The sequence below is a fragment of the Xiphias gladius genome, chromosome 18, assembly GCF_016859285.1.
Source record: "Xiphias gladius isolate SHS-SW01 ecotype Sanya breed wild chromosome 18, ASM1685928v1, whole genome shotgun sequence".
Classification (NCBI taxonomy): domain Eukaryota; kingdom Metazoa; phylum Chordata; class Actinopteri; order Istiophoriformes; family Xiphiidae; genus Xiphias; species Xiphias gladius.
In genome coordinates, this window is record NC_053417.1 from 9759417 (window position 1) to 9784695 (window position 25279).

General features: G+C 41.0%; 1 protein-coding gene across 2 annotated transcripts in view; it reads left to right on the top strand.

Annotated features, from left to right (window-relative positions):
- The first annotated feature begins 1535 nt into the window (after nt 1–1535).
- The window catches only part of mgll (monoglyceride lipase), a 40733-nt gene continuing 16989 nt past the window's right edge, over nt 1536–25279 (top strand). The window contains exons 1-4 of one of the 2 annotated variants that reach the window (XM_040153260.1): nt 1536–1581; nt 3459–3594; nt 15852–15958; nt 21152–21288. In XM_040153260.1, coding sequence (XP_040009194.1) covers nt 3467–3594; nt 15852–15958; nt 21152–21288 — 372 coding nt within the window. In that variant the 5' untranslated portion in view covers nt 1536–1581; nt 3459–3466. Of the gene's footprint in view, nt 1582–3336; nt 3595–15851; nt 15959–21151; nt 21289–25279 lie in introns of those variants that run through there. The other variant, XM_040153259.1, reaches the window with a different exon arrangement.

A 25279-nucleotide genomic window follows, 5' to 3' on the forward strand; every position in this document is an offset into this window, starting at 1 on the left:
ACTTTTGGGTATATGAAGGTAGCCCTGTTAAACCCGCTGTACACCCACCCTTCACCAAATGGCAGACAGACAAGGTTAATGACTAGCTTGTGAACGTAGCGGAGCATTCAGCAGCGAAAGAGTAACTTTTCTTAGGAGCTGGCGGAGAGAAAAAACAGAAATCAAGGGAACATAAATATTGGACATAAGTTTGTCAAGTGGCCAGAAACACGAATCCAGATAAATGGCAAAGTCACTGTGTCAGCTGGACGTGTCTGACAACTATTACCTAAGAAGTTCACCGCATCAACTTAAAGTGTAATTTCACCTCCAGTGACTGCAAGGCACCAATGCTAGAGGGCTCTTTGGAGGTGGAGGTCTTTTCCACTCCACAGTCCCCTGAAACGGACGTTAATGTGGTGGAGGACCATGGTGGTCATGAGCCGCATCAACTTGAGCTGTTGGTTTCAGCCCCAGTAACGCCCTGAAGGGAAAGAATGCAGTCCGGTGGTGCTTCTACAGCCATCAAAAGCACAAGTCCGAACCACTGGGCCAAAATAGAAAATTACTAAGTAGAGGGTTAGCAAAAAATTGTGTAAACTCCTGTGAATGATGAGTCTTGATCAGTGTATGTTTGAAAATTAGCGCAGTTTCACAGACGCCCACTCAAGGAGGGGTGCAGGGGGAGGTTGGCCGACCACCTTTGATTAGATGGCGTCAACATTCTCTGACGGCGTGTTGAGCCATTTTCAACCCATGACATGCCAGTTTTTATAACTTAGGAAATAAATGTCCACAGCAACACCAGCACTGATGTGTTTCATCACAGCACAGTCATATCATCTAGTTTACAGCTCAAAAAACATGCTTAAGTGTGCAATACCTCTTTAAAGGTGCCTCGCGGAGTTTTCTTATACACAAACAAAAGTTCTGCTTACGATCAGTGTTAATCCCCATTATGTGTGTCATTGAATTTTAACTAATTACTGAATGTATTTCCCTCATCGTAAAACAATTGCAAAGCTAATTTTGAACGTTTTGAAACCTGCATTGTTTACATATGGTTACTAGTACTTTATTCAATGTCAGTGCTGCGTTTACAGCTTGCTCTGCTGCCCCCAAGTGGCCAAAAAAAAAAAAAATCGATAAATGCCTAAATCTAACCAAACATGGCAGGTCACAAAACAGGTCATATTAATCATTTTTGTAATGGCTGGATCAGAAACCGGTAGCTATTTTGGAAGACCATGGCATATGTCATTTAGTTGGAAGGAATAATTAGGTCGTAGCTTCACAGGAAGTTTTTTTTTTTTTTTTTGTACAGTAAATGAGGCTAAACAGAAGGGATGAGAGAGGCGCTGTATATCCGCCTCTGGGGGAAATGTGCATGTGAGAGTGTGTTTGTGAGAGAGACAGAGAAAGAGGAAGAGAGAGAGAGGGGGTTTGTGTGTGACTGCTCATGTAGTTTCTCCTCAAACGTCTCTGACTGCATTCTTCTCTTGGCGGGTGGCGCGAGCACAACGTCGGAGAGAGAGAGAGAGAGAGAGATAGGGGGAGAGTCCGAGAAGAAGCTGAAACTTCACTGCAGACCCTCCTGCGCAGGTTGGTTCAACCTCTATAAAAATCTTATAATATTCTTATGATACTTGTGCGTCTGCGGGGACTCGGTTTTGACCTGACCGTGCTGACTCCTATTATCTCATCTCCAGCATCAGCAGGATGTTCCTCCAGCTCGTTGTGTTACGCGATATAACTAGTTTTTTTTTTTTTTGCAGTGATATTCGCACACGCAGCATCCTCTCCGGCTTCCTCCATTCATCTTTTCTCGTAGAAAAAAACCCGCAGACCTTGACACTAACGTTACAGCGCGTATTCCCCAACTACAGGCACCGGCATCGATATCAGCGGCCAGAGCAGATGAACCGACTCTTTACAGGACTCAGATGTCAGCTTAATTTCGAGACACTTGCGTTGCAATCGTTTGCTCTTTTTTCCTGGAAGCAATATCACCCCTAATGTCCAGGTCCGTGGAGGCTTTCCGTGTGTGTGTGTGTGTGTGTGTGTGTGTGTGTGTGTGTGTGTGTGAAGGTAGAAATGTTTGATTGCAGCAGAGATGAAAAGAGTCAGAATACAACCTGCTGGCCGACTTGAATCCTAGAGATGGGACTTCATAGTAGTAACGACACCAGGCAGACGTTCCAAGCAAGAAGCGCGAATGGAGGCTTTTACCTGGCAGCCATACAGCTTGGCTGACTGTCCCTGTCTGCAACCTGGGACATATTGAAGTAGGAGCTCGCAGGCTGCCAGGTCACCAAACCTGAAAGGCGACACCCGCGTCCACGTGAGGAAATAGCTTCACACCAGGACTATTTTTTACTTCAGGCGGTGCGCCGGCAGTGGACCCACTGTCCTCCTCATTGTAATGCAGCACAGGCCACTAACACCACGTAGATAAACTGTGTACCCAGCGGGACCCGGTCTGGCTGGTTTGGTTTGGTTTGGTTTGGTTTGGGGGGGGGGCAGATGAAGAGAAACACAAAGTACTTGCGAGATTGAGAGACTTTTTTTTGTCTATTCAACGGCTTGCGAGCGCGCGGGTGCGCGTGCGGCTGCCAGATAAAGCCTTTGAAAAACCTGAGGTAGAAATAATACTGGAATGAAGAAATTAACATGAAATAAAAAGAGTAGGTCAAATATAACAGAGCTCATTCAAATCACCCCCCCCCTTACTGGTTTGTATTTTTTCTCTTATTGTTACCATTCAATTGTTAAACAATATCTAGTTTGATCATAGACTACTCTTTATTTTTCCTCTCAGGCTATAATACTGCAATTATACTACAGTGTACGCTGCATAGTGTATGTAGTGTAATGAGCAAACCATCGTGTGAGTTGTTCTCTTACAGGATGGATTATTATAGGCTAGTTAGCTCTACGAACATCGGGGGCTACAACCTGTGGCGACGCTGCATCCATAGGCGCCTTGATTATGGTTGGGGTCATGACAGGGAAGCTCATTTGAACGAGAGAGAGGCAGAGGTAGAGAGAGAGAGAGAGAGAGAGACCATGTGGAGAGCGTGGTGGTTGAGAGAGGAAGAGAGAGAGGGAGCGTGGTTGAGAGACACTGTTGAATGCAGTGCATATGGTCTCGTGACGTAACTCTCTGACAACATTGCCTCTCTCTCTCTCTCTCTCTCTGTGAGTGTGTGTGTGTGTGTGTGTGTGTGTGTGTGTGTGTGTGTGTGAGAGAGAGAGAGAGAGAGAGAGCGCGCAGCTCAGGATTAGATCCGGCATACCCTAACCTACAAGCCTTGTCATCTCCGATGCCTGCCTAAAAACGCGCACCGCGACACGCGAACAACGGCCACAGTGAACAATGAACGCGGTGACCGCCGCCACCTGCCTGCTCGTCGCCGGCTTCAGCTGCTACCTCTACGGCAGCGATGTGTTGTTAGCGCTGCTCCGTGTCTCTGTTGCAGACCCCTCCATGCCCGAGCCGGGAGCTGCTCCGCGGCGGAGCCCGCAGGGAGTCCCCTACGCCGACCTGCAGCACATCGTCAACGCCGACGGACTGCACCTGTTCTGCCGCCACTGGGAGCCCGCCGGCCCGCCAAGGTCAGTGGAGAACGGGGAGGAAAGACTAGCAGGGAGCGTCCGTTTCACTCTATCGGTACCTCTGTGTGCGTCCACTAAGCTCGGTGGAGCAGCCTATAGCCGGTAGCGCGGCAGTCGGGTTCATTTTAGGTGCTGTTTCAAATTGTTGTTCTGTGCTGTTGGGGGGGGGAAGTAATCCTATTGACATGGCTGATTTCAGCGCTTGAGTCACATGAGGACTTCAACTTTCTTAAGGAGTCCTGTATGTTAATCCTTAGACCTGTGTGTGCAGTCCAGCTGCAATCGAAGCAGGCGGTGTATACCATAGTGACCCTACCTGCACACTGGGAGTGTGAAACCGACACCAGTGTGAGCAAATCCACCCGAGTTTTTACTTTCATTTTTACGGAGGTTTCGATGCCACTCAGCAGCCGACCGTCAACTCTCCAATCAGCATTCACCATCTTCTATATGCCGCCCCAGTGAAGTCCACACTACACCCTCTTCTGTGTTGAACCTTTTTTCCTCGTTATTTTGATCCTCGCATGGGGATTGTTAAAGATCTTCAAGCTATCACTCAGTAGCCTAACCGTGTTAAATGCAGATGTAGAAGTTTGGCCTAGGTCCATGCATATAAAAACACATCATCCTCACATAGAGGGAGCTTATGGTTAGTCAGGCTGCAGTCCTGGTCTGACCTCTTTTTTTAAGAAATCAGTTTAGTTCATAAATCCAACACAAAAAAACTAAAAAAAATGAAAAAGTGAAGTTAAATTGAATCAGTCTGTAGAAGTCTGTAGTAAATCTGTACGGTTAAGTCTCATTCAGTGACCCAAGCTCGTTAATAAAATTATAATTATGTTAATCTCTTCATAGTGGCAAGCAACAGATGCACCAGTGCCTCTTACTGGGTCATGACCCCATAAAAAACCACGAAAAACAGGGGCAGTTACTTATTCAGACCACTAAACAAGTTAAAACTTAACTTTCTGTCTGTGTTGAGTTGTCACGCACATGCCGTGGCTGACAATAAAAGGCTTTTCAAAACAGAACTAATGACACATTCAACACCATGAATGTATATTCACCTGCATCACAATCAACAACATAAATATGAAATAATTCCGCTATCTTAAACCGGAGAAAGTGACAGATTTCACATCCTGGTTAATGTTGACCCAGAATAGACTGCAACCCTTCATGTCACAAATTAGGACCTGGTTTATAGAAATCTTCACAGTCCACAACACAAATGTAACACCCTTCAGGAGATCACAAATTCGGCTGCAGGAGTCTCCTGTGGAGTATGGTATGTTTTGTCAGTCTGAGCTGCAGTGGAAAAAGCTAACTTAGGTGCTTTTTGTGTGTATAGCTTAGTTTCACACAGTTAGTTACAATACGGCGCAGATTTGACTACGTTTAAGGAGCACACAAGGAAACGGATGAATATGAGCATTAGAACAGAGTGTAGTTTCGCCCTCACTTCGTTTTGAAAAGCCCAACTTTCCAAACAGGAGGACATGCTGACCGACAAATGTCAACATCTGTCTCATCATACTCACAAACCTTTGTGTTTTGCGGGTTTTCCTTGTGGCTGATTGGGATTATACTGTCAACCCTCTTGAACAGCATCACAGTTCATTTGCAAAAAGCCCGAGACCCTGATTCATCAGGCATTCTGGTGTGTGAAAGAGTGTAACTGGCACTGTTGTCTCTTTGCCAAAAAGACACCAAACGACACAACTAGATGATTTATGGGTCCAGCACTTCTGACTGATTTAATTGTGATATTTTCCACAGCCTGCTGTTGGAGGCCCCCCTGGCTATGCACTTCCAGCTGTTTTAATTCCAGCTCTCCACGCACATGTCTGTGGCAAAGCATGAAAATGAACACAGATGTCACATTTGAACTCTCACAAACCACGTAGTTGCGTGCAGGGTGAGAGCATGTAAGGAATGAGATGTGACAGAAACCGGAGGCGCGCAAAACATCTGAAGTCGAGATATTACTGATCAAACACACAGCCACTCATGCACTCATCCTTGATTTATTCTGAATTTGTACATGTGGGTGCTTGTGTACCTGTGTGTAGATATCTATGTGTGTAAGTAAAAATCCTTGGGAATGTTGTTTTTGTGTTAGGAGGTGCTATTGAACTTCTGCACCTTATGTGCTCTGTCAGCTCTTGTTAATGTGGAACAAAAACATTTGACCTTATTATTGCCCACAATGCCAGTGAGGACTGAGGTCTTACTGGACTCACACAGAAGCCCTTTCCCAGACTGTTGCCCACACTCCCACATGAACAAAAATCTACTCATGCCCCTGTTGTACCTGCTCATAATGTGTGTTTTAAAACTTGTAGTCTTTTCAACAAAGAGTCCTGGAAATACATAGCTCTAAAAATGTCTCCTACTCTTCCTGCCAAAAGCACTAATTAATCAAATAACCACTGCAAATAAATTTTGTCCTGCAAATCATGTATTTTGGAAGTAAAAAGCTGAATGGCTGCAGGCTTAAAATAGCTGCAGATCTCTCTGCGCTGTAACTGTTTTAGAGCTGAGGCTTTGCATGGCTTATATAAGAGCCTTTTTCACTGGAGGCCAGCCAGTGACCACGCTAAAAATGCACGCAGTCACCGTGGTACAGAGAGACACGCAAGAGTCCATGAAATGTTGTGTATTGGCTGCTACCAATATTTGTGTATCGATATTTTGTGTCTGATTTGCATGCAGTGGACCCAAATTTAATAATTTCCTTTCCCCAGAATGTGAGCATTCAGCAAGTCCACAAATAATGTATACATACATGTATCACAGTGAAAAGGCCCCAGAAGCTGCATTTGGACTTTCACAGGATCTTTACACTAAAGCCCAGACTAATGAAATTCTTTTAGCTAAACTAGCAGCTCCTACAGACTGGGTGAGGTAGGCTTATTGCAGGTTTTAGAAGATCCTAAAAAATTGGTTTACTGGTCTTAATATGTTTTCGTGTATCACACTGTAATTATAGTTCTGAGTGATCAGCTTCTTCTGAACATGCTACCATCTAAATTTCTTAAGGAAAAAAGTTACACACAGAATGTTATCAGATTATAAAACTGCTGAGTACAAATCGAAACACTCCGGCGTCTTTTCTACCATACATCCTACACTTAAGAAATTCTCTGATACACACCTCCTGTTGTAACGCAAGCTCTGATGTTTCACACTACAAGAGCTGTCAGTGGTCCGGAGGATGGATCCTCCAGACTCACATCTACCCAATCACTGCAGGAGTCACGTTGGTGATTCAATACAGTGTGACATGGCTTGTCAGAACCAAATTTATGAAATCTGAGGCTCTGTAGATGTGGCTTAGCCAGAAGCTTGTAGCGTTATTATAAGCATTTAAGATAAAAAATGGTTGTGGCACTTGGTATGAATACGAAATAGGAATTAAAGGTTGTGGATGTTTTTAAAATGCAGGTTTCAACGGAACTACATCTCTAAAATGCTATACTTTATGCCAGAATGCATGAGTTTTAGGCTTATAGATTTTTAAAAAAAAAGAACACACATTTTTTTTTTTTTTTTTTTTATAGAGAATAGTTTTTCATCAGCCAGCCAGTAGCAGCTGGTGCAGAAAACTACAGACAAGAGATGAACAGTTTAACAGTTTACTCAGACAGCTGCCTGGAAGCTAAAACTCAAACTCCGAAGATATTACAAAACGTTTTATATAGATGTATGATTAGGCGTTGGATTTATGGATGATTATGGTAATATGTGAGGATATAGTGACTTCTGATAATATCCTACCGCTGGCTGAAAGTCATGTGGTTAGTGAATACTCAAAAACAACCCGGCATAGACCTGCAAATAACAGTTATGTTATTGATTTTGATCAATTGATAGATTGACTGATGATTATTTTCTTAATTTATCAATGAATCATTTGGTCTATAAAATGCCAGAAACATCCTGACGGTTGAGGGGATGGAACCAGTGAATGTTGGGCGCTTTTGCTTGAAAATGGCTTAAACGGTTCAAGCGATTATCAACCAAGTTGCAGACGATTCACCATGATTGTCAATACCACTAGACTTGTGATGTGATGTGCTGCACTTTGCCATTTATTGACTCAACTACCTTCACCAACTGTAGGCCAGACAGTTTATTGCGTGGCTTGTCTTTTTAGCAGAAAAGCGGAAATTAAGAAGACTGTTTTAATATTGAATCTCACACTGAGTGGAAGGGAAAGACCAATGCAGAGTGTGTTCTTTACCTTTGTGTGAAATGACAGGGTGGTTGGGAGGTCTTGAAAAGGCTGGGCGACTTCAGTTGATTGTTACACTCTGTGGCAATCAAAAAAGATTAAAAACGTCCATTTAGTTTTCAGTTTGTTTTCTCTATTAATGATTTTAGCAGAAATCCAGCCAGCCATCCTGGTCTATCTTAGTTAACATTTCTTTTTGTAGTTTAATAGTGAAACTGTGTGATGAATTTGGGGAGGCTTTGAGATGAAGCTGTTGGACCAAAAAGTCCCAAACATGATATGATGGCCACTTGGCAAAGCTGGTAGATGAATGATAAAACATGGTAGCAAAAGCAGGTGAATGCAGGTGATAGATTTAGATTAAAAAAAAAAAAAAATAGCACTAATTAGGACAAATATGGACTGGTCATATATATGTACTCCGAGGACAGTAAATTTAAATGATATCTGACGTATGCTGAGTGTGCAAAACATCAGCATAACCTTCCTGATATTGATTTTTATTGTTACTCACTCACTAAATGTTTCATCTCCTTTCCAAAGTTGTTTTCTTGATATTTGTTGTTTAAACTGGGAATCTCAAAATTGTATAAAGGGAATTGTAATTCTTTCTGTTGTGTTTGTTTTATTGTGGGAGCTGGTTAGATATTAGTGTAATGTACAGTATCTGTAAGTTTTCACATGGATATTACTGTTTTGTGGAATGAACATGAACTTGTTGGCAGTAAAAACTAATGTTAATGTCATGTTGTGTGTGTATTACATGTAATATGCAGATATGTCACTGTCTTTATTTGAAATGTTTATTGTACTGATGTGTGAGTATGAGATAGGGTCAAAGGTCATGGGCTCCTGAAAAGCCCTTTGACTAGAACCAGGAAGTAGGTGAAAGGTGGAGAGGTGGAGGGGAGGGGCATCAGCAATGATTGACAGGTGTTCCAATAGACGTCTAACTAGGGCTTTGAACCCTAATCTTTGTTTACAACTGACAGTCACAAGCACACACACTGCTTGTGCAAATGGTGTCACGATTTTTCCACTGGTGGTGTCTTGATGAGTTTCTTTCCCTGTTTGTGTTTCTGTGGTTGGGCTTTTTAATTTCCCTGCTGCTCGCTGCCGCTGTTAGGCCTGTCAGAGGACGATACTTGACGAACATAAAAGCTTTGTAACGGCTCCCTTCCCGTTTTTGCCTCAGGGCAAATTTTGGCTGAATAATGCGGTCTATAAAATGTTAGGACCACTTGTATTTCCATAAAATTAAAAGAGAAGGTGTTTCCAGGTGCCAGCTGTGATCATTTAATGTTAGTTAATATGAAAAGGAGACAGAGAAAAAACAGTTTTATATTTTCATTCCCCTGATCATGCTCACAGTGACTTAATGATTTAATTAATAATCTAACAGTAAATTACAATTCCCGCATCAGTAACAGCACTTGCAGCAGCCTTAACATTGAGAGTGTAAATAATTGTCAAGGTATTCTATATAATTCTTATGATTTCCATAAATCAGCTTAACTTCTGCTGGTATGCAGATATATGAAATGTTAGGATAGATTAAATGTAATCTGATTATGCCTGTGGGAAGAGTGCAACAGCAAGTTGAAAAATTCAAATCAGGAACAAAGAAAAGATACATAAAAAATACAGTTACATAAGAGGAGAGCAAAAAGAATTATACAATCATACAAAGCTGCACAGAAGAAAATGTTCAAAAAAGTTTGGATTCCAACAGTCACAAGTGAAAAATAGCAGGGGTGGTATCAGAGGCAGTATTTCTTTTTATTTAAGGCAGAGTAGTGTATAATATAAAAGGTGAAATATGTTCATAAGACAAAAAAAGAAAGAAAAAAAAGCATATTTCTCATCGAATTCCTGTTGTGTTCCAGCATGAAGATGGATAGGGTGTAATTTGTCTATGTATCTACAGATGAAAGGTTGCGGTGGGCTTGTGATGACACACGGTCGGTTTGCATTGAATGCTGAGATTCGGTATCAGTTGGCTTCATACCAAACCCTACAAGCTGGCAGTTTTGAACAATGAGAAAGCTATCAAAAAACTCTGCACATGCATCTCATCACGTAGTTTACTGTTAAACTTTTCACGACAAGCAGATGATTTCATTTTATTTTTTTGCAAATGCAACACAAATGAAATGCCTCCAGCTCTTGAGTTTATACCACTGTATTGACCTCTATACTCTGCAATGAAGAAAAATGTTTTTGTCTATATTTTAGGTAATTTCCGGTTTATTTTTTCATTTTCACAGGTTTCTGTCTCCATTTCACTCCATCACAAACAATTTCCTCTGTCTCTCTTGTGTGTTTTTCTGTTCAACACACACTCACACTCTTTCTATAACGACTCCCTCATTTCTGGCTTTCTTTTCCATACCGGTTTGTCACACTTCATCCCTCTCTCTCACCCCATCTTGTTTTCCACCTGTCACATTGTTCTGCTCTGCCATATCCACTTTGTTTTGTTATAAGTGCATCAGCTCTTCCTGGCACCAAGCAATAAACAGTTTCTTACAACATCTGAAAGTGTCTTAAACAGTATTGCAATCTCTTGAATTAAGCAGAATACAGTTACATTGCAATGTTTGTGCTTCCTGTCCCATTTTAGGTTACTGTAATACTATACAATACTGTAATTATACATCCATGGTGGCTACTGAGAGAGCTAGTTGGTGAACTGGCAAGATAACAGCAGGTACGCATGCTAGCACTTGGAATTCACCACAGTGCCCAAAGATTCTTTCTATTTTCTATATACTGTGCCATTTAGTCATCCTGACATGTTTTTTTCTTGGGATTGTACATCATTTCATTCTAAAAAAAGAGTTACTGAAGAGGGAATAGAAGCTCGCAGAGCTGACAAGCCCGCTAACTGCTTGCTAACTGTCAGTAAACAAGCTTGTCAGCTTGGTTGCCAATAAGTTTTTCACAGTTTACTCAAAACACGGATTTGTACCATTGACTCCTGTGTCATACCGGTCTGCAAACCATTCATCTTTTGTGGAGTAGTTTATACTCCAACAGAGGAGGACTCCCCAGCTCTATGTTCCCTTTTATAGTTTTTTGAAAGCTATTGATGTCTTGTCTCCTCTCTCTCTCTCTGTCTGACCCACAGTATGTTTACTCGTTCTATCTTTGGTCCTTGCTTCTTTCCCCTTTCCTTTAATCTTTGCCTCTATATTTCTGTACTTAACATGCACCCCTTTAACTGTATTTCCTAGCAGTGACGTGGTCGCCCACCCACATACATATATGCACACATACGCACACACACACACACACACACACACACACACACACACACACACACACACACACACACTAACAGACACACACACACACACACCCTGAGCAGCACACCCTTGGGGAAGCTCTTCAAAGAAAGTTCAGCAATTTATTGTTTTTCCTAGACTCACTTACACTTTTATATGTGCAAGATGAAAGTAAGGGGACACATGCACGCGCGCACATGTGCTCATCCTCTGGCTCCTGCCAAGTCCGGACACATGGACACCAAAATCTCCAGTGTTAATCACACTAGAGCTTCTCAAACACTACAGTATGTTTATATAAGGCCACAACAGCAAAAGCTAATTAATCACATCCCAATGTTGTTGAACAGTTGGCTCGCATTTTTGAATGTCAAATAAAATGTTACTGAAAAATGAAAACTGCTTAACAGTGTCTGATGTGACTCTGGGTCAACCGTTTTCATAACTATGTACAAGTGTTAATTTAACACTAAGCTAGTGGATATGCGTATCTGGTCTACACCAGAGGAGTTAATTCAGAGGCCTTGCACATCTACACAGATATTTTCAGTTATTCTCTCAGATTAAACCTTGTGCTGCCCAAGCAGGTGCAGAAAATCAAGTGAGTCAGGCTGGTAGAACACCTGCACCTCACAGTAGGAAAGGCACAGTTGTTACTCATAACATTAATGCTGACTCTGTTATATTCAGGTGTCTGGGTCAGCCATGACAGTGTGACAGTGAGCCAGCATGCACAATGTCAGGAACTTGAAACCGAAGCAGCTAAACTGAAATCAGCCATCAGTAATGTGATTATTTACACCTGTGCTTTCTTACTGTGACATGTCAAAATGTCTTTCATGGAAAATGCCTATTGTTTACCTGTAATTCAGGTGATCTAGGACAGGACAAATAATGTTGTGAAAAATAATGGAAAACTCATAGAATTTCATATCAGGGTTAGTAGAAAACCTTCCAAGGATTTTGTTGTTCTTCATCGTACGTGTGGGCATGTGTGAAAATCAGCTAGACACCTGAAATGCCTAATATTTTGAGCTTTCCATGTAAAATTCACTGAAAGTGTAGAATGTGGCATTTGAGCATCGTTAGAAGATTTGTGAGTTCCCAAATAATCTTGGAGTAGCCGGTCAGCACTGCATTAAGGGGATTAGGGTCTTGGCTTTGTTTTGGGCCTGTGGTTGTTTGGCGTAGCTGTGAGTAAGGCCAGAGGGAGGACTAAACTCTCTGTTGCTCACTCTGTGTTTTAATAGGGCTGGTTATAAGCCATGTTGTTCCAGCAACTGAAACGGTGTGGGAGACAAGTGGGTCTCCGGTTCCCATGAGAGATGAGAGAGTGAAGAGAGACAATGAGGAAGGAAAATGAAAAGCCTCTTTTCTTATTCCTGGAAGATTAAAATATTTCTGTTACACACAAAATAATCAATATGTCTCTAACCTCAGGATAACCATGTAAGGGATAATGCACAGTTAGCCTTTAAGGGCAATGAGTACAACTTAGGATAAAGTTTAGTGTTAATGTGTAGCTGCTTCCACTTTCAAAGCAAAGACATCCACCTCTAAACATTATTGTTTATATCAAATACAGATAGTGATGGAACTATTTTTATAACTTGATTAGTTTACCAACCGAAATTAATTAACACCAATTTCAACAACATTTCAGTTATTAAGTTATTTATTTTCATGTTTATCTTCGTCAGGAAATTTTATCACCTTAGACATTTGGTGAATACTGCCCCTTTTTTGCTCGACAACATTTTCGTCTATAAATCATCCACTAAGAAGGAACCGCGAAGAAGTGAGTCTGGCAGCTAGAAGCCAGACCAGTCGTGAGAGTATGGGGAGTGGTGTAGATGATGATGTCACTCTCAACCTCTCTAAACTTCTGCAACTTGTCAGGAATAATTCAATTCAGTACTGCAGGGGTTCAAGATACCAAAAAAAAAGCAGAGTTCTGTGACAGCAAAAGGCCTATAGATTTAGCCCAGAAATGAATCCAGACACTGACTTTGGAGGAATGTTTAAAAGAAACTTAACATTTTCAAACCTGCCATGTTAAATAGTCTTTTAACAGGGGAGGTGTGCATTTTGTCCTCTCAGGTGAAGGAGGAGTTCAGGTTGATGTTTAAGCAAAGTAGTAAAATGCCAAAATGCCAAAACGTCACAGCTTATTGAAATAACAATTGTTCCAAGCAAATGCCTCTTGAGCCTTACCAGACTGCTCTTAGCAAAGTGGAAAGTGGCTTTGCACGGCTGAGCCAACATACTGTTGATGCCTGAATATTGTCACTTTTCTGCAGATGCCTGTAGTTGAATAAATATAGACATCTCTTAAGATGAAGATCTCTGGGTGATTCAAAGTTTAAAACAAAAAAACAAAAAAAAGTAGACTTTATATCTCCTACTGTCACCAGATATTTTGCCTTTATTTGATTTTTTTTCTTTCTCTCTGGCAACTCAGAAATACTTGAAGCTGAAATTCACAAGAGGAAGCAAAAATGGAGAAAAAAGTGAGAAAGAGGAGGACAGAGAGATGACTGAGCAGACCAAAGAGGTATTTAGAGAATAGAGGTTGGACACAGTCTTAGAGAGAGAAAGACAGCAAATTACAAATGTCACATTATAACTCTGGTTTTCAGTGGCGTGCGCAGTGTGTTGTTCACTGTACAGTCGTCTTTACAATGAACCCAGATTAGCCCCATTAAACCCCTGCTGCCCTATGGCATGTGTGTTACAGAACATTATATCTATACAAAGACAGTCATTCACACACACTCACAGACACACACATGTATACACACTCACTGAGCCAACAAGTGCAGAGGAAGTCTTAACCCGAGGCGTTGGCTTTCTCAAAGGAGGGAAAGAGCAGCAAGTGAAAGTGGAGTGATTTGCCAATGAAGCCTGATGAACAGCTAGTCTTATTTTACTCTTCCTTACCCCCCCACCGCCGACACCACCCCGCCCCGCCTCACACTCTTACTTGCTATCTCACTGTTTCCCTCCGTTCCCTTTTTCTCTGTCGCTGAATACATTTCGGCTAATTGTTTGCCGCTGCTTATTCAAGCTCTCACAGGCTTCCCAGCACTGCTGCTTCTTAGAGAAACAACACTGGAGCATTTCAGAGCTGCTCCGCTGCTAAATATGCAGTGATGGAACAAGTAAAACCTTAAATATCTTTCTCTCAGAGACCGCTGGAGACTCCATTATGCAGCAAAAGGTACCGCTCTCTGAGTAAACATGGAGTTAAACCTCCATTTTGAAGAACATACTTCACATGATGCCTTCTTAACCACGCTTCTCTCTGTCACCATCTCTCCGCCCCGGCTTAAATGGATTTAATAGGTGAAATTAATAAGGGAATATGCTGTTAGCTTTTACATTATGCGTCTGTTTAATGTAGAGAGCATGTTTTTTACATTACGTGTTGGTTCTAGCTTTACCTTTGGGCCATGTTTGACAAAAATCACATTACATACAGTTTGCGATGAGACTGTTGAGGTGCCTTAAATTAAAGGTAGACAAAGACCTAATTGTCCAAATGGCCAACCACAAGGGCTCTTCGATGTTATCGTTAATTGAAAATGTAATTTCCGGTATTGTGTATCATAGAACATTGGCATATTGGCAATGTTGACACACCTCCGCTGTTGGTATAAGGCACAAAGAAAGCAGTAATACCACATACTACATACACTGTCACTGTTTACCTCAATAACACACTACTAGATTCTTTACAGTGCTTTTGCACATACTAGCAGAGCTTCCTCTCAATGCCCAAGTCATGTATCGTATGGCTTAAGTATTGTAATATATATAATGGATATAGCTTTTGAATACCATTCACTGAATTTCTTACTTTTTTGTAGTTATTATATTAAATCATTCTTTATCTGTTTCCTACTTCTTTAGACTGTCTGGTGTACTGCTGTATCACATGATTTCCCCCCTGGGTATCATTAAAATCTGATCTTTATAGTAACTACATTAAAAGTCCTTATTGTAGTACGGTACATACCAAAATATCAGGAGAAAACACCACAATAGTCACCATATATACTATATTGACTGACCAGCAACGGACACAGTGGATTTAAAATATGATATGATGATACATTTCCACAATTCTGCATAAACTATGAAAAGCCCTCTGAATGACAGCTTTGCTTTGCTTTGACACAACTTTGCCACAGAAGAGAGATAGTAAGGTAACTGTTAAGTGAATTTCAATTGAAACATATGCCAAAACATGCAAAATACAAAGAGTACGCCTCTATAGGCAGGGTTGAGACAAAGAAAAATTTGCCCGCTGATCATAAAACACCGGTGCTCTACATAGGAAAATATGAGCCCCCAAAAAATGCAAATAAAAATTAGTCTTACACCATGTCAGTTACGTATGAGATAAAATCCCAGCTCATTTTACTGCATAAGAGAGCAGGGATGTCATGGCTGTTTTGCGTGTATTTATGGGCCACACTGGGTGTTACTGGATTCCCTCTGTTTCTGTTTTCAGTTGGGCAGGCAGGAGTGTGTTGAGTCAGATCTCTCGTCCTAAAGGACTTTATCAGTAAATCAAGGAAGCAGGACACTCCCATGCAGAAAAATGCAAATATTTGCTGTTTGTTTGTCTCTGTGTGAGAGAGTTAAAGAGAGAGAAAAGGACACCAACTGTAGGTCTGCATTTACAAAAGTCTGAATAAACATTTTTCTCTCCTCTCTCATCCTCTCAGGGCTCTGGTGTTTATTGCCCACGGGGCTGGGGAGCATTGTGGGCCCTACGATGAGATTGCACAGAGACTGAAGGAACTGTCCCTGCTGGTATTCGCACACGATCACGGTGAGTCACCAACACGCACCTCACGTTACATTAATTCATACATACATTTACACTTTCACTCATGGTTGCCCTTGCATTCATCAGTAGTTCACACACAGCACATAGCTTGTGCATAGCTTCAAAGAAAAACCAGCATCCCCCTCTCCGTCTGATAACCGTCCTTGGTAATTGTTGAGGGAAGTAAGCCTGTTAGAGAAAATTAATTAGGCTTAGGGTGGTACATTGCTCTATTGTTCCCCTGCAGTTCCACTGTGTGCATATATGTGAGTGTGTAGGTGATGTGCTTTTAATGCACTGCCAAGAAAAACGTCATAAGTGTTGCTTTGCCAAGTGGGAGTGGAACTTTTGGCTCGGTTCAGCTTTCAGAGGAAGCACTGGATGAACTGGTTCTGAGCGAAGAAAACAAACAGACCAGTCACTCATTAAACTGGGGTGACAGGCTTTTAGCTGAGTCTCATTACCATACAAAAATAACCATAGGCAGGTAATGGATTTGCATTTTTTTCAAGTTCCATCAAGTTAGTATCATACAGTGTCTCAATAGGCTTTAGAGGTTCACACAGCAGACCCAGCCCAAGTTCTCTAAGACAAGGAAGAACATCCCCAAAAATCGGGGAATGTGGTCTTTTCTTGCCAGGTTGAAATCTTCAGTCAGTAGTCTACCTACTGAAATATTTCCACAAAAATTGGATGAAATGCAATGGACTTTTGTACAAACATTCACGGTTCATAATCACCAGGTCTATTTTTTTTCATTTGTCCAGTACTTTGCTTTATGACCAAATTTCTGCAAAACATTCCCATCAGCCTCAGCTGTACTTCAGCTGTACCTCAGTGGTAATTAGCACAAATGGCAAACATGGTAGACATTTTAGCCTACCTGCTACGCATCAGCATGTCAGTATTGTCTTTGAGCTAAATGCTGCGTACAGCCTCAAAGACCGGCTACTGTAGCATGGCTGTAGACTCTGGAAAAATGTACTTTGTGTTTTTCAGTTGATATTTGAAAAAAAACTGCTTGTGTTTCACCATTTGTTGTTTTCCCAACAATATTCTCACTTCGAACAGAAAATGAGTAATGGGCTCAAGAAAAAGGACTGGAAAGACACAGAAGGGGACAAAGAGGCATAAGCAAAACTGCCAGCTTGATGGTAATTAGGATAAAGCAAGGCAGTGTCTTTTCAGCCAAGCCCACGGGGGAAACTGTATCGTTGTACTGGGCAGGTCTTAGATACAATAGGAATGTGTGAACTCGTGACTGGGCCGCAGAGAAAATCCTGCAGGAAAAGAGCGGCGTGTGTGTTCGCTACACTCTTCTACAGATCAACAACAGTAGAGAGAGAGCGAGAGGGAGACAGGATGAGAAGGCAAAGAAATGAAGTCTCAGCTGTAAATTTGCTAATATTTACAGAGGTAGAGATCTCAGTGAAGAGCTGGCTGAGATAATAAAATAGGCAGTGAACGATAAGGACGACTGAGGCTGCACACAAAGGAGCAGTTTGTTCAGTGGCTCGCAGTAAAATGTCACACTGTTAAATTGAAAATACTGAACTGGAACAAGTCTCTGTAGACACTAGTTTTTCATCTATCTCTAACACACACACACACACAGACACACACACACACAGACACACACACACACACACACACACACAGACACACACACCACCTTGGGCAGCTCCTTATAGAGTTCAGCAGTCAAGATCTTCAACTTACTCGTCTTATATCACACTTTCTTCTGTCTCTCATGTCTCTCATCTATTTCTTTTTCACTCACAGCCGGCATAGACAGGAGGTTTCTTCCATCTGGCACACACCGCATCTATTTACCTGTCAACATTATTTGCAGACCAACCTTCAAATTTCTCTGATACACAGGCTGGTCAAAAATTTTGAAACTCAAGAGCTGACGCACATATATCATCTTCCATTTGGTAGAATGTGGATAGAGAAATGCGTAACGTTTGATGTGTATATAAAAACTCCTGCACCAGCACTGACATTTTATTATCAGGCAATGGTGAAATATTCATAATGGATTGTTTGTGACACGCACAGATAACAGCAGAGTAGTAAACATCACCAGCCTAATGCTGCTTGGTGCTGCACTTATCATGTTTGTCTCCTCATTGCATTATAGGAAAATAATGGAATTTTGACAGTTAATTAGATCGGTGCAATTAGCCAGTCCACAGTAAATTAATCAATAATTAATTGAATAACTTAATGAAGTCATTTATCAAGCAAAATCGTTTTCAACACTTTTAGCTTCTCGAATGTGAGGATTTGTTGCTTATGTGCAGTAACACTTTACTTTAAATCTCTATATTTAGCATTTTTCAGGCAGTATGCACATATTTGATAAACGGTTTTGTATGCAGCTATACATTCATTATTAAACACATATCTGTTTACAACTTCATTATATATCTGTTGGTGCTAATCTTGGCGGTCTGTCAAATAAAATAAGCAGGCTGCTAGGAATGTAAGGGGTAACATTTAATACTAACCTCTGTTTTGAAAATCGAGTCAAGAATGTTGTTCAGTCTTGTTTCATCCAGCTCAAGATAATTTATAAAATAAGGTCATTTTTATCAAGTGATGACTCAGAGAAAGTTGTTTATGCTTTTATCTCTTCTCGACTTGACTATTGCAATGCACTTTACTCGAGTATCTGCCAGGGTTTCATCCAGTATCTCCAGTTGATACAAAACGCTGCCGCTCGACTCGTTACCGGGAAAAAGAGGCACGAGCCCATCACCCCTGCGCTTGCCTCCCAACACTGGCTCCCTGTTAGATTTCAAATAGATTTTAGAAGTTTTAAGGCCTTAAATGCCCTAGCACCTCAGCACCTCTCTGATTTACTGACCTGGTATGTGCCTTCCTGATCTTTGTGATCCGTGGTTGGAACCCTGCTGGTTACTCCCAGGTCACAGGGATCGCTATTAGAGCCCCCACACTATGGAACTCTCTGCCTACTGAACTCAGACAAACCAGGTCTTTAGCTTCTTTTAAATCTCTTCTTAATACTTTTCTCTTTGTAAAAGCTTTTGGAAATGTTTGGCATTTTTATTTATACTTTGTTCCAATTTATCTGATCCTATTCATTTAAATTTTTTTATTTCCTCTGTGCTCATTTTTCTGCTTTTCCTTTATCTGGTTTTATTTCTTTTAAAGAAAAAGTGCTATATAAATAAAGTTTATTATTATTATTACTGTTAGTATTATTATTGTTATTATTATATTGTGTTATAAAACATTTATTAGATATTCATGTATTCCTTATAAATGCTAAATACGGGAGCTATGTCGGTCGTTTTTTACCTTGAGCTCAAGGAAATGGCAATGGGCATTTTTCACTACTTCATAGTCGTGATATTTTAGAGACTAAACAATTGATCAGTTAATTAAAAACTATTGAAGAGATTCACTGATAGTGAAAATTATCATTAGTTGCTGCCCGACATCTGTTGCACCATGAACTTCCCGATAACAGTAACAATAATACATTCCTGGTGTGTGGGCAACCCATGGTTACACTCTAATGGTTCTATCCTGTGATGACTGTTGCTATGGTTTGTGTTGCCAGTAAAATAATTTATGCACGTTTTTTTCCAATGCATGCATTTTATCGTATCAGCCCATCTGCATGTTATTAATCTGCACAACTGATCTTATTCTTGTAGCAGAAAAGATGAGTCAACTGGATTTTCAAAACTACAGCACTGATTAGACTCACGCTGACTGCTGGCCTTGTATTATCATCAATTCTAAAATCCAATTAACTTATTACCACGAAAATCAAATGAAAAAAAGCCATTCATGTCAGGGCTGGTTTTTGCGTATTTGCCTGTTTCAGCAGTGGATCTGTGTTCTGCAGTGTTTATGTCTGTGTGTCAGTTATGTGAATGGCTAAGTGTGCTCATGTGTGAATATATTTGACTGTTTTATGTGTGTGTGTGTGTGTGTGTGTGTGTGTGTGTGTGTGTGTGTGTGTGTGTTTGATTGAATGTAATAACAAAAGGGTTTGGATTCAGTGGAGTGTGGGGTTATTAATCTGACATGGGATGGGATATAATGGGCATCGATCTGAAGTTTGCAGCTCTCCATAACTCACCACAGCACTGTGATTGGGTATTGATTTCCACACAGTGATGATCGCTTCACTATTGACGAGCAGAAAAACATGAAGGGTGAAGTCATGCTACCACATACAGTGCACAGTATATTTATAAATACACACACACACACACACTTAAGGTTTGTGGAACTGCACATGCTGTCAATGTTTAGGAGCTCGCTTGTGCTGTTGGTTCAGTGGTCGCCGTGGCAACCAGCCTCACCTCTCAGCCATTGCTTCAGAAGGCTCGAGGAAAAAAAACACGTACATGTATACAGACACACATACATATTCATATATTTTTCCTCCTCTCCATGTCAATCACATTTCTTTCTCCCCTGTCTTCTTCTCTTCTTTCTCCCGTCATTTCTCACTCATCTCTCGCTCCTGCCTTCACTCCCTTTTCGCTTAACTTTGGTGTACATTCATCTTTTTCTCCACTCAACTCGTGTCTTCTTTTCATTCTCTCACTCTTCCTTTCCCGCCCTGTTCTCCATTCCTCTATTTCTCTCCTTCATCCCACCCTTTCCCATCCCTTTCTTCTTTCTCTCATGCCATCCAGGTTCCTCTCCCTCCTCCTCCTATTTTCTCCTCTGTAGACTCGCTTTCTTTGTCAACTGCTTCCTCCATCCTTCCCTCAATTCCTCCTCATTCTCCTTTACTCTCACTCTCATCCCTCCGTCCTTTCTCTATTTCCCCTCCCAATTCTTATTCCTCCTTTTTATCCCTCTCCTCTCTGCTACTTATCCGCACCCCATGTCTCTCCCTCCAATTGTCCTTCCTGTTTTTCATTCACCTCTCTTAAAGTTTTAAAAGAGTAGGATGGATCAATTTGTCAAATGTTCACTGGAAGAGAAGCAAGTGATGTGAACTGCAGCAATGATAGAAAAGCTTCGACTAAAAATGCCTTTTTAGCCATGAAAATGGTGTCATTTCCATCTTTTGGAGGAACTAAAAGGTCAGAAGGTCATAAAAAGGTCAAATTACAGAGTGGGCAAATATTCTATAGCAGTAGGGTACCACTTTCCTCACACGACTTCTTCTTTCTTCTTCCTTCCTCCTTTCCTCCACAGTTGGCCATGGTCAGAGTGAAGGAGACAGGATGAACATCAAAGACTTCCAGGTTTACATCAGAGACTCCCTGCAGCACATCGACCAGATGAAATCCCGCCACCCCGACCTACCCGTCTTCATCGTGGGTCACTCCATGGTAGGATACTGTTTTCTGTTTTCAGCAGCTGGAATAATCCATCCAGTATTTTGTTGTTGGTGGCAGATGATGATGTCTTTTTGCGTTGTGTCACTTTAATCACATTGTTGTACCATACCGTATTCTACGCACGCACGCACGCACGCACACACACACACACACACACACTATTACAGGCTATTTTAATGTTACTGGCACTGTCCATCAGGGACTGCATTTCTCATACATTAAAACACTTAATCACCCATGTTTTCCTGCTTTTAATGACATTTTATTTGGTTTGGCTTGGCTGCAGCACTAGATATATTCTGTATGATGGATAAAGCCCATCGTTCATCTGCAGGAGAACCGTTCAGGGAAGGTTTGCTGAGCTTGCTCTTCTCATTAAACTCCTGTTTAGCTTTTACACAGTGTGACAGATTCTGCTCAGCCTGCAGGTGCTGCTGCTGGTCACTGAAAACCTCCAACAGAGCAGTTACAGGTCCAGTGTCCTGTTCAAGGGCAATGTGATTGCATTTGTTGGCAGAGAAGAGAGACTGTCCTCACTTTACCCAGCCCGTCCAGGACTCTGTGTAATGTTCCATGTAATGTAAAGCTCTACTGACCTTCTGTGGAGTCACTGTGTGTTGTTATTCACTTTTATTCTCAATTTCCCTAAACATTAATGGATAATACATTAATCTGTCAAGTATTTTTCACGGAATCGATTGATTATTTAGTCTTAAAGTAAAAGGTCGGTTAAAAATGAAGCTAAAGCCAGCAGCTGCTTAGCTTAGCATAAAGACTGGGAACAGCTAGCCTGGCTCTCTTCAGTGGTAACAAAATCAGCCTAGTGGCATCTCTAAAGCGTAGAAGGTGAAAATCGGTTAGCTGGCAGAAGTTTTTATCTTCACTCAGCGCCAGGCTCTTTCTCCCCAGTTTCCAGTTTTTTGTGCTAAGCTAAGCAAACCGGCTGCTCGCTGAACCCAAATATTTAATGTACAGATATGGAGTGGTATAAATCTTCTCATCTGACTCTCTGCCAAAAAGCGTTAAGTATATTTTCCAAAATGTTGACCTTTTGCTGTAAATAATTTCACAAAGTCCATGGTATCATCTTCAAATTACTGTGTTTGTCCAACCAAGATATTACAACATAGTATTGAGAGGTTGTAATATTTAGTTATATTCAGCGTACTGCATACTGTACAGTGAACAGGGTTTAAAATACAACATGCAAAACAGTTGCAAATGCAAAAACATATTTCATAAGTTATTAATTTCCCATTTGCTTGAGCCTCCTTTAGTTGTTTCAGGGCTTTTATCTGCTTTTTGGGGGGGTTAAATGGCTTTTAAATTCAATTCAGACAGCAAGCTTTTGAAGAGTCTTTGACATCTACAGAAACACAGTTGAACCAGGATTCTCATTGAGAAAAAAATTACATAACACTTGGACAGAAAAAGCATTAAGGCCGGCCAGGGAACTATTTTTAACTGATCAGTGTTTTTACAGTGTTTTTCACAGAGCTGCATTCAACATCAGAAACCTCTCACTGTTGTGCTCAGTGACCCACTAACTCTTAGGAGAGCTAACAGAACACAAGCAGTAGTGATGAGTTATATAATAAATGATTGCTCTCAGTGGTTGTAGGTTGAATCAATGTGTAGTGCTATGAATTTGTCTCTGCTGGATGATCAAGCTGCTCAGATTCTGTATTCATACAAAGTACATTAATGTTTTCATGTATGCAGCAAGAGTGCAGTTTCTTGTGTTATGTAAAGGAGAAGCTGACTTCATTTCCATTTCATTTTGACAATACATGAAACAATAGTTTTTCTTTGATTTTTTTTTTTTTTAAAACAACATCACCTTGAAACATTTCAGGCTGAACACGGTCTTAAGTCTCTCAGCTCACAGCTAGAGGACCCATTTTTCATTATAGAACTGTTTTGCCATGAAAGCCTTGGAGCCTTGTTATCTCGCAGCCCAGCAGTCATTCAGTGGGCATGGTGGATTCAACAGAAAAATGGTTTTAAGGAAGATATGACGAGCTTTGTTGAAATATATACATATAGACGGGTGACAAAGTTAAGGAAAAACATGAATTGATGAACATAAACCTAACGAATGCAGATGTTTCCACACAGATGCACTGCATGGTACAATTAAGCAATTAGCATCCAATCCTGCTCTGTGGCCTGTATAAAAATGCCGAGGAGACCAAGTTGATTCTGATTTTATATCTTATCGCTTTAGTGCGATATGTAAGGAATAACAAAAGAGCAACTCTTCCTCAGGTGACTGAGAATGTCGATGCAGGACGTGATCAGACTGTGTCAGCAAGAACAGTCCGTCAATAATTACACAGAGAGGGATATTATAGTAGGGTTGCAGTGCATAAACCCCTCATTACAAAGATGGATGCACATTGGAGAGTTCAGTGGTACAAAAATCACTGTTCAACAGAGATGAGGAAAAAAGTGATGTGGTCACAAGAGTCATCCTTCACCATACTCTCCACAAGTGGGTGAGTGCTTGTGTGGCGTGCACCGAGAGAACAGTATAGGCCTCAATGCTTGACCCCTAAAGTGAGGGGGTCCAGTGGCTCTGTTATGCTGTGGAGCACATTTTGCTGGCATGGTTTGGGTCCACTTGTCCCCTTAGAGGGAAGAGTCACTGCAAATCAATACAAAGTTGTTCTGAGTGATCACCTTTATCCTATGATGAAACATTTCTATCTTGATGGGAGTGGTCTCTTCCATGATGACTATGCCCCATCCACAGGACATGTGGGGTCACGGAATGGTTTGATGAGTATGAAAAGTCACCAGATCTCAACCCAGTTGAACACCTATGGGACATTTTGGACCGATATGCTAGACATCGCTCTCCATCAACATCATCATAAGACCAAAGGAGGGAATAGCTTTTGGATTAGTGTTCAACCCTCCATTAGAGTTCAGAGACTTGTAGAATCAATGCCAAGGTGCGCTGAAGTTCGGAATTCATGATCTTGCAATCTGAAATTAAGGATATACAGTTTTTTCAGATCTCCAAAAATGTTCAAATGTTTTAACAATCACCAAAAAGTTTATGCATACAAACAATCTATTTGAGAACTGCGTTTACATGCCAAGGTCAAGTTAGAATTAAACTTCTATGTACTGTACTGGGAAGGCCTTCGCTGAACTTGTCTTGACAAAGTTGCCAAAACTAATCCTTTTCAAATCATTTGAGATCTCAGAGGGATTGACTTAACATTTACCACCGCAGACTCAATGAATTACTGTAGTGGAAGACCCCGTTATAAATGATTTGCTCACACTTGTAGTTTCAGACTTGATAGCTTTAAAGTGAGAAACCCGTTAGATTTCATGAGGGACTTTGTTGTCATTTGTATCTGCAGAATTGATGGCTTATTAGAAAGTGGGAAAACCATGGGTGCTTAGTGAATTTTGTCACATACTTTAATGACTTGTGAAAAGACTCTGCATTTCAGGCTGTTTGCAATCACATTATCTCTTTTCAAAATTAGAAACGTTTGTGTTTTGTGGATTCAGACAAGCAATGTTCAACACTTTGTTTTACTAGCCAAATATTATTTTCAGTAATGGAGCTTTTAGGCTGCCTGATTTACATCAAGCTGTCCTCCATTCAACACAACAGCTTCTCCTTGTACTGTAAAGGAGTTCATATTCACCACTGTCAGTTGGGCTTTTAGATGATTTAAACAACACTCAATTTAATTCTTGAGTCTGCTTTTGCAAACCTTTTATGGCTTGTGAGTTTCCATACAGCATTACTGTATATTTATGTAAAAAATCAGGTTGCGTTCAAAACAATCTGAGGAGCAGAGACACAAATAGTTTTGTGTAAATTAAACTCTGGGATCCCAGATGGAGCTGGGCATCTGTTTAAACACCAGACTGTAAATATTAGGGCAATGCTGTTCGAAGTCACAGTAGTACCTCCCTCCTTTCCTTTTTCTCTCCCCATCTTCTTTTCATCCCC